The sequence below is a fragment of the Micropterus dolomieu genome, linkage group LG01 (genome assembly GCF_021292245.1).
Source record: "Micropterus dolomieu isolate WLL.071019.BEF.003 ecotype Adirondacks linkage group LG01, ASM2129224v1, whole genome shotgun sequence".
Lineage (NCBI taxonomy): Eukaryota > Metazoa > Chordata > Actinopteri > Centrarchiformes > Centrarchidae > Micropterus > Micropterus dolomieu.
Genome location: NC_060150.1, coordinates 44889815 through 44899123, shown reverse-complemented (window position 1 = coordinate 44899123; position 9309 = coordinate 44889815). Strand labels below are relative to the sequence as shown.

At 40.1% G+C, this 9309-nt stretch overlaps 2 protein-coding genes across 3 annotated transcripts in view; one reads left to right on the top strand and one right to left on the bottom strand.

The window, feature by feature from the left end:
• Nucleotides 1-37: 37 nt before the first annotated feature.
• Nucleotides 38-3734, bottom strand: LOC123982770 (E3 ubiquitin-protein ligase RNF31-like). Its single transcript, XM_046068630.1, has 6 exons — nucleotides 3547-3734; nucleotides 2425-2630; nucleotides 1463-1609; nucleotides 1165-1320; nucleotides 939-1036; nucleotides 38-74 (listed from the first exon to the last, which is right to left on the bottom strand). The coding sequence occupies exons 2-6, from the start codon at nucleotides 2626-2628 to the stop codon at nucleotides 38-40; spliced, it is 642 nt and encodes a 213-aa protein (XP_045924586.1). The 5' UTR covers nucleotides 2629-2630; nucleotides 3547-3734.
• Nucleotides 3735-4881: 1147 nt separating this feature from the next.
• Nucleotides 4882-9309, top strand: part of psme2 (proteasome activator subunit 2) — a 5801-nt gene continuing 1373 nt past the window's right edge. Inside the window, exons 1-9 of one of the 2 annotated variants that reach the window (XM_046042090.1) lie at nucleotides 4882-5053; nucleotides 5333-5365; nucleotides 5471-5533; nucleotides 5630-5716; nucleotides 6855-6903; nucleotides 6991-7088; nucleotides 7210-7278; nucleotides 7364-7431; nucleotides 7550-7604. In XM_046042090.1, the coding sequence (XP_045898046.1) occupies nucleotides 5006-5053; nucleotides 5333-5365; nucleotides 5471-5533; nucleotides 5630-5716; nucleotides 6855-6903; nucleotides 6991-7088; nucleotides 7210-7278; nucleotides 7364-7431; nucleotides 7550-7604 (570 nt within the window). In that variant the 5' untranslated portion in view covers nucleotides 4882-5005. Of the gene's footprint in view, nucleotides 5054-5332; nucleotides 5366-5470; nucleotides 5534-5629; nucleotides 5717-6854; nucleotides 6904-6987; nucleotides 7089-7209; nucleotides 7279-7363; nucleotides 7432-7549; nucleotides 7605-9309 lie in introns of both variants that reach the window. The other variant, XM_046042042.1, reaches the window with a different exon arrangement.

The following is a 9309-nucleotide window of genomic DNA, read 5'->3' as shown; positions in this document are numbered from 1 at the left end:
CATCTACAGTGAAGAGGCGGCTGCGGGATTCTGGGCTTCAGGGCAGAGTGGCAAAGAAAAAGCCATATCTGAGACTGGCCAATAAAAGAAAAAGATTAAGATGGGCAAAAGAACACAGACATTGGACAGAGGAAGACTGGAAAAAAGTGTTGTGGACGGATGAATCCAAGTTTGAGGTGTTTGGATCACAAAGAAGAACGTTTGTGAGACGCAGAACAAATGAAAAGATGCTGGAAGAATGCCTGACGCCATCTGTTAAGCATGGTGGAGGTAATATGATGGTCTGGGGTTGCTTTGGTGCTGGTAAGGTGGGAGATTTGTACAGGGTAAAAGGGATTCTGAATAAGGAAGGCTATCACTCCATTTTGCAACGCCATGCCATACCCAGTGGACAGCACTTGATTGGAGCCAATTTCATCCTACAACAGGACAATGACCCTAAACACACCTCCAAATTGTGCAAGAACTATTTAGAGCAGAAGCAGGCAGCTGGTATTCTATCGGTAATGGAGCGGCCAGCGCAGTCACCAGATCTGAACCCCATTGAGCTGTTGTGGGAGCAGCTTGACCGTATGGTACGCAAGAAGTGCCCATCCAACCAATCCAACTTGTGGGAGCTGCTTCTGGAAGCGTGGGGTGCAATTTCTCCAGATTACCTCAACAAATTAACAGCTAGAATGCCAAAGGTCTGCAATGCTGTAATTGCTGCAAATGGAGGATTCTTTTACGAAAGCAAAGTTTGATGTAAAAAAGATCTTATTTCAAATACAAATCATTATTTCTAACCTTGTCAATGTCTTGACTCCATTTTCTATTCATTTCACAACGTATGGTGGTGAATAAGTGTGACTTTTCAGGAAAACACAAAATTGTTTGGGTGACCCCAAACTTTTGAACGGTAGTGTGTGTGTATATATATTTTAATGATGCATTTTGACAGGTATTTGTGTTTGCAGCCACTGGATATGTTTGTACCGACCTGCTGGATGAGAAATGGGATGATATCTTTGAAGTATTCTAGGTGAGGATGGATGCCCTGAACACACAGAGATATAACAAATGGAATACAGTGAATTTCTTACACACACAAAAAACCATCTGATCAAGGTACAAGGTTGTTGTTGCATAATGAAATTAATGTTGCAGATTCTTCATGCTACTAACCTTAATAAGCATGTCCACCTCTGTGCGCAACGTCATGACCTCCAGCGTCACTGCAGCGACTTTTTCAGTGTCTGGTTCAGCGACTTCATCGGGGAAGCTGAGGCCATCTACCTGCTGATTGGTGTAACCGTACAGGTAGAGGACTCTCCGCCCTCCCTGTGGAAGAAAATAAGGATTGAAATATTTGCCTTGATTGTTCAAGCTTCAAAATTCAACCAAAGTCTTACTAAAAGCAAAAGAATATCTAAACCAAATGACCGTTTAAGGCAGAACTACCGGTATATGACATTTAGCTCACCATGACGGCGTCCACTGTCGTTCTGAAGACGGGGTTGTTGTGCTTGACGCTCCTCCAGTATCTGGGCCTGGCGGGACTCGTCAGGTTACAGCCGTACTTCTCCAGGATACTCAAGGCCTTGACCAGTCTGTTCAAAGACTCCAGAACCTGAAGTAGAGACAAAATTAATGTGATAAGTCAGTAATGCCAGTCGAGTTCCACCAGTGAGTCAGTGTCTGCTATTTATGAGCGGATATGAACGCTTGTTATTAATGTTTGTTTTTATTGAACATACACAGAGTTTCATATTTGTGTTATAAATACACACTTAAAATGTACAAGCTCTTACTTTATTACAGTGCATGTTATTTCTTTTTTTTGATAGACTTACAAATCCATTCCTAGAAAATATAGATTTTTTTTTACTTATGTTTTTGTTCTCTGTACAAATTTAAAGATAGAAACCTAAAAGTAATAACACCCGAAATACCTTTTACGATATGAAATCTGTTACCAGATCAGTTATCTGAAATGTATTATTAGATTGAGCTTTATTTCAACCTATAATAACATTTTATTCTAAATCCCCCCCAAATGTTTCTCAGCCCTGATCTAGAGTTAATTTGTGTAATCTCATATGTGTAGCTGAGCACTGAGGCTTTGTGTTGATATGCGTCTGTATTGTGGAGTTTTTCCTCCCTCTAGTGGTCAGATATCGCTCAGCTTTAAATAAAGATGTGTCTACTCTGTACAGGATAAACTGATAACAACCAACTTAGCTAAACAATCTGACAATTCTGACTGTATTTCATACTGCCACAGTAACATTTGCCTGTGTCTCTCCTATCCACGTGCCTTTTCATGTTCATTTCTAGTTTGACAATCAAAGAAGGGAAAATAAAGATGAATTTACTGCTATGTTGGGAAACATCTAACCAAGCAGCCCCACCAGCACGGCTCGTTCAGACGGAGAAATATTTTACCTCCTGTCTGTTGTGGCCGGACGTGTTCTCCCTCAGCATGGCCTCCGCTCCAAAGTGCCGGTACTTCTCCGACAGAGGCAAGGGGATGCTGGCCATGGTCTGGACCTCAGCCTTCACATCCTGGACCGAGCCTGAGGAGGAGAGGAGGGACTGGAATCTCCTCCTGACCTCCTCCATCTGGACAAAAGCAGGGTTGATGCTCATGGCTGTCAGGACGGGAAGTTGACAATTTTGACGATCAATTAGTTGTTTAATTCATAGCACAAATGTCACTACATTTGAGAATGTTGGGTTTTTTTTATACTTATCTTTGTCAATGCAGGACTTCTAACTTGTGACAAGAGTATTTCTACACTGTGGTATTGCTACTTTTACTTAAGTACTTCTTAGAGTCCCTAAGTGTTAAAAAAAAAAAGGATATATTGGGAGATGGGGAATCAAAGGAGTGAAATAAGCAAAAGGTGAGAGACCTGCCTGTTTTTATTTTCTATTCAACTCTTTTTAAACCTTTTTATATTTCTCTGTTGCTTTTATGTTTTATGTAAAGCACTCCAACACCTTGTTGTTGAAATGTGCTATACAAATACACTTGCACCTCTGTATCAGACAGATGATGAACAATAGTGTGTGGAAGAAAGACAGTGGTAATCAAATAATCAATATCAGTAAAAGTCATCTGAGGTGTTTAAAAACCAGGAAACCACCTAAGAGACTTGACACTTTGACACTTCTGAGGTGTAAAAAGGGAGCACGTTTTAATGTCAAAGTCTGCCATTTGTTTTAAGAATAAGTAAAATATAAAGTGTCCTCAACAATTTCACTTTTAACTAACCAGAAGACAACTTTAGAGAACAAACTAATGAAGGTTTCACAGTAAAAGGACGTTAAAGTTACAGAAAATAAACAACCGTTCAGCTGAAATCACAACCAGACAAAGCTGTCAGTTATGTTTCGTTAATAAATAAATAAATACATGAAAATAAAAAGGCATCTGACACGGGTTAGCAGTGTCAGATGTTAGCTTTCAAGCTTCGTGCTGTAACTTAACAACACTTCACAGTAACAGTTAGTTGAAACCGAAACTTTAACGTTACTGAAAAAAACGACGTCAAAACTACAAACCTGCTTATTTTAAGTTAACGTCTTCACGAGTTTCGACAGTTTTTCAGGTCATCCGTGTGTCGGTGAGACGTCTTTATGTTGCCGTTAATGTAAATAACTTGGTTTTATATCCATATCAGAGGTTTAATGTGTCTCCAGCGGCAGCTCAGCGCCGTCTGTCAGTTAGCTTCTCAAGCTAATTAGCTTTAAATGCGGAACTCCAGTTTTGACGTTTTTGACGTTCTGGCTCTACTTCCTGTCCAAGTTTTATTTTTCAAAATAAAAGAGCCCATTTTTCTATAACCTACCGGAAGTTGAAAAAATCAGACGTGGCTCACTAACAAGTTAAAATCCTGCATTTTGAACCTTACTTTATTAAAAGTATCTAATTTACTTAAAGTATCAAAAGTAAAAGTACTCATTATGCAGTAAAATGGCACATGTCAGTGTTTAACTATTAAAATATACTATATATATGTTTCTTGGTTAATATTACTGCTGCATTAATGTGTATGTTACATTTTACTAAATTATATACTGTTGGGCAGTGGAGGAATGTAATTATATATATTTACCCAACTACTGTACTAAGTGAGATTCTTGCACTTGAGATTTTTCTTCTCATGCCACTTCATTCTTCTCTACTCCACCACATCCCAGAGGGAAATATTTAACTTTCTGACACACTACATTTGTCTGACAGCTTCATATACTAGTTACTTTACAAATTTAAATGTATCTGAAAATGTACAAGTATTGTATATATGTACAGATTATTTTGACAAAAAAAAAAACTGGCAAGAAAGTAATTTTTCATGCAAAAAGTAATTCGCTCTGAGTAATTGTAACAGCATTTCTCACTATTTTCTTTTCTTTTCTTTAAATTTTTTTAATTTTTACAAACAATCAATCGATTAATGGAGAAAATAATCAGCAGAATAACCCATAATGAAAATAATCATTAGCAGTACGATACAAAATAGTTCAAAATGAGCTCCAACTCATCAACTACAGCAGTAAAATCTAGCTTTTACATGAATGCATGAGTATTAATAATCTAATGATATATAAATACTAGTATAACAGTCACATAGGACATTATTTTAATAGGCTTATATACTTTACATACACACTTTTCAATGCAGGACATCTACTTTTTGTGCAGTATGGTATCTGAATACTTCCTCAGCCCCTGAGATTTTTTTGTTTGTTTCCAATTAATAGCAATATTTCAGACTTATCAAAGAACTGATAGATACAATAGCACGCAAACTAAAGTTTTAAGGCTGAAAAGGGGGAGGGAGACAGTGGGAGGCGCAAACTGCATCATGCGAGATCAAATCGAAAGTAAACTGAATGAGGAAATAAAAGAAATCACACTAGCGAGACGTATGCTATTGTCCTGCCCTGCACTCTTCAGATTTGAAAAGTTAAACGGACGTATTTATTTGTGTGTTACTTACAAAAAGTCCGCTCAGCCATGTCAAAGACAACAACCCTGAAAATAAGCAGCGCGAGTGCAGTTAAGGTAAGTCGCTCTCCAGCTCTCTGATCAGACCCAGCAGCAGGCTACATGTGGGAGCTAAATGCTAAAATACTTTACATAACTGTGAGTAGTGTCTGCAGACAGTTTCTGAAATGTTAAGCACTAAACACGTTGATGCACAGAAGCAGTTAACTTGGTAAGTTTGCGGAAAGTCCCCTTTCTGAGAGGAAAACGAAAGTAAATGCAAAAGTTTTTTTTTTATAACATGAGTCAGCAGCTTCAATTTTCTGATCTTTTCTTTCACTATATCCTGTTTTCCAGGTGGAAAACTTCCGCCAGACGCTGTATCATCAGGTTTGTTGAGCCACACATTACTTTTTTCTTTTTTTTCTTTATCATAATAAATGACACATTTAGTCAAAACAACCAGCTGCAGCACTGATCTTTGTGTTTTTTCAGGCAGAGAATCTGTTCTCCAACTACATCCCCCTGAAGATTGTACAGCTGGACGCTCTGCTGAGGGTCAGCAGCATCGGTGTTTTTAACACACAAGCGCAATAACCTCTCACCTTTTCATTCCATTTCTGGTCTTCTCACCTTGTCTTGTGTGTTTTTCAGGATGACGCCCTCAGTATCACAGACATGACCTCGCTCCATGCCCCCCTGGACATCCCCATACCAGACCCTCCTTCCACAGAGGAAGAGGTGAGACCAGCTCTGCACCACCACCTCTTTCATCTTCACAGTGATTTAATCCAAGAGGGCTCCAAGTTAATGGATAATCAGCACTTTAAATTAGTTTTCAAGGGGGTGAAGTACTTTCCACGGGTTAATTTAGCTACAGGTTACTTGTTACGGTGCCCTTACGTCATCCACTTCCAGTTCACTTAGTGGGTTTCCTTCCAAAGAGGGCTTGAACCAGCCTGTTTCATTCAGCTCTTATACTCTTAATACTAATTACGTGTAGGGGAAGAGAGTGAGAGTTTATCTAAAAGAGGAAAAACCGGTCCTGTAGCTGCAGTGCATTCTGGTCTATTACATGCTTCTGCTACTGTGCAGTCAGTATGATTGTTGTTAAACTCCTCGGAGAGTGCTTCACAGTGACATTATCGTGTTATAACTTTAAAAAAGAAGGTTATGAAGGGGGTGGAGTAAGTCGCTCTACCAGCTGAGCGACACAACATGTGACTGCGACAGTAAAAGAACCAGTTGTTTTGTTTAGTCCTTTAGTTGAGGCTGGATTATCAGCCATGCAAATTAGATCCTCAGGGGCCCAAATTGCCGCAGGGTCACTGTGTGATAATGACTTTCTGCTAATTTTATGAAACGCACGTGTTAAGTTGAAACATATGCACCACTAAAAGTACAAAATAAAGTGGTGTAAGTGCTTCCTCTCACTACATTTGGAAATACGCCACTTTTTTTAGGCACACCACAAACTGAGTAGACCATAAATCCTCCCTTCGTAGGATAAGATGTTCCTTTTATTGATCTCACGTAGGGGAAATTCCAAATTGGCGCAGCAGCACTGGAGAATGTGGTGCAAAGAATTAAATAAAGAGTAACATACAATAAGAGTAGAATCAATAATCAGAATTAAAAATATAAAATATACATGCTGTATGCAATCAAAATAGAGTTTGATGTCCATATGTGAAAAGTTTCAGAGGTTATTGTGCATGTGCAAAAAAAAAGACAGCTTACGTATCAGTGCAATCATGAAGATCATAATGTTTTGTTGATTCAACCATTTGCTGTTGAGCTGACAGGTGTTACTTATATTTAGCCGACCCCCATCTGTCCTGTCCCCTTTTCTGACCATGTACAATTGCTAATCTCACAGGAAATGGAGACGGATAAGAATGAAGACGATGAGAAGAAAAAGAAGAAGGGTAAAAGTGTTTTTTTGTTCGTTTGATAGCAGGTAACGTGGTTGCTGCACAGTAAAACGGCCTCACCTCTCCTCTCTCTCCCAGCAGCTCCAAAATGTGGCTTCATCAAGGGGAATGAGAAGATTATGATGCTTCTAGAGAGAGTGAAACCAGAGATTGTCGCTCTTAGAGAGACCATCATCAATGTACGGGAATCCCCCTCACTCTAAACACGAATGCTGAGACAGTTTCTCCTCTAAAACACTGAATTATGTTTTAAAAAGTTCGTTATCTTTGGTGTTTTGACTTTAAACTCTGTTGCTGCAGGTCTCCTGCTGGATTCAGCACCTCATCCCGAAAATAGAAGATGGAAATGACTTCGGTGTTGCCATCCAGGTACATTTTTGTGTGCAAGCCTCAATTTGGCAAAATGATGTTATTAAGTTTTAATGAATTGCAAGTAAAATTGTTTTCACCACAGGAGAAAATTTTGGAGAGAATCGCTGCAGTGAAGACCAAAGTCGACGGTTTTCAGACAAACATCAACAAGTAGGTTGGAAATACAGTAAATTCTGCTTGTGTTAACGTGTGCAGGCAATTTAATTAGACATGCAGGATGTTTGAGTTTAATTTTGGTGCATTTGCATTGCTCTGTTGTTTTATCCAGGTACTTTTCAGAGAGGGGAGATTCTGTTGCAAAAGCTTCTAAAGACACTCATGTGGTGAGTTTTCACAATGACCTTATTTCAAAGCAATGTCACCTTAAGAAGCCAAGAAAAAAATCATTAACAACACCGGCGATTGAAATAAACAAGATTCAGGTTAGCAAAAGTTTACTCATTTATTCACCACATGAATCATATTCATGCAACTTTAGGTCCGCTCAACATCCACGACCCCCCGGTTTGAGAAACAACAACAGTCTTAAAGGATACGTGTGGTGATTCTTCTCAGTGTCAACGATGACCTGTTGTCCAAAAACGATTAAAAACCCGTCAGTGAGGCGCACTGGGTGACCTGCTCCTTCCCCAAACACTCACTAGAGATTTTGTTCAAGAGTGTATATAGTTTCATTTTTAAAAGGCTCAGTTTAAGAACATAGCCCAAAAATAAACCTACAAGAGAACTAAAAGTGTCAAAAAAGGACTCAGTAGTGAGTAGCCCCACCGTTCTTGTTGATCACTTCAAACACTCGTTTCGGCATTCTTGATGCGACTGTTCCCAGGAGGCTGCTGGGAATGTTGCTCCATGTGGTGAAGATGGCTTCACGAAGAGCATCCGTGGTCTGGAACTGGCGTCCGTTTTTGTAAACTTCCCTTGCCATCCATCCCCAAATGTTCTCAAAGGGATGTAGATCAGGAGAACACGCAGGATGGTCCAAAAGAGCAACGTTATTCTCCTGGAAGAAGTCCTTCGTCAGGCGGGCGTTGTCCTGTTGTAAGACCCAGTCATTAGCGCACAGACGGGGGCCCTCAGTCCAGAGGGATGCCCGCTGCAACATGTCCACATAGCCAGTCGCCGTTTGACGCCCCTGGACAATCTGAAGCTCCGTTTTCCCATTGATGGAAAAAAGCACCCCAAATCATGATTCTCATCAGAGAATAAAACTTTCTTCCACCTTTCAACGTCCCATGTTTTGTGCTCCCTTGCAAATTCGAAACGGGCAAGTTTGTGGCGTGCGAGGAGACGCGGCCTTTGAAGACGTTTTTTGTTCTTGAAGCCCTTCTCTCGCAGATGACGTCTTATGGTTACTGGGCTACAGTCAGCATCAATAAGTGGCTTAATTTGGGTCGAGGAGCGACCTGTGTCTTCACGGACAAGCCGCCGGATCCTGCGGCTCAGTGCAGGTGAATTTGTTTTGGGTCTACCACTTGACTTCTTTTGTCCCATAACTCTCAGGATCTTTTAAGAAATGTAAAATGACTGTCTTACTGCGTCCAATCTTGGCAGCGAGAGGCCTTGCTTGTGCAGCTCAACAATCCTGCCACGTTCAACGAGAGAAAGCCTTTTTGCCTTTGCCATCAGGAGATCATGACAGTGTGACTGCCTGAAGATCAGTGACACGAAAACCATATTTTTGTGCAGATTTTACCTTTTTATGCCTATGGTCTTAAACTTTTGATCAGCTGATGAACAACCTGTTCATGAGTTTAAATGCAGTTTTCAATAAATTGCCTACTCTCTATTTTTTGTCTCTTGCTCCTGTTTCTTCTTTTGGCATTTTGAAGCAGTACTTACAACCCGGTTATGATCCACCAAGATCAAGAGTGTATATCATTTTTAAAAAGCTCAGTAATTATCTAAAACAGCTGCTCCCTAAAGTTCTTAACCAAACAGGAGGGAATAGAGCATTTGTTGGGGACTATTTTCAGCGGCGGATGAATCCACATGTGGCGCTCTAGTGAATGTTTGGGGGCAGCAGGACGG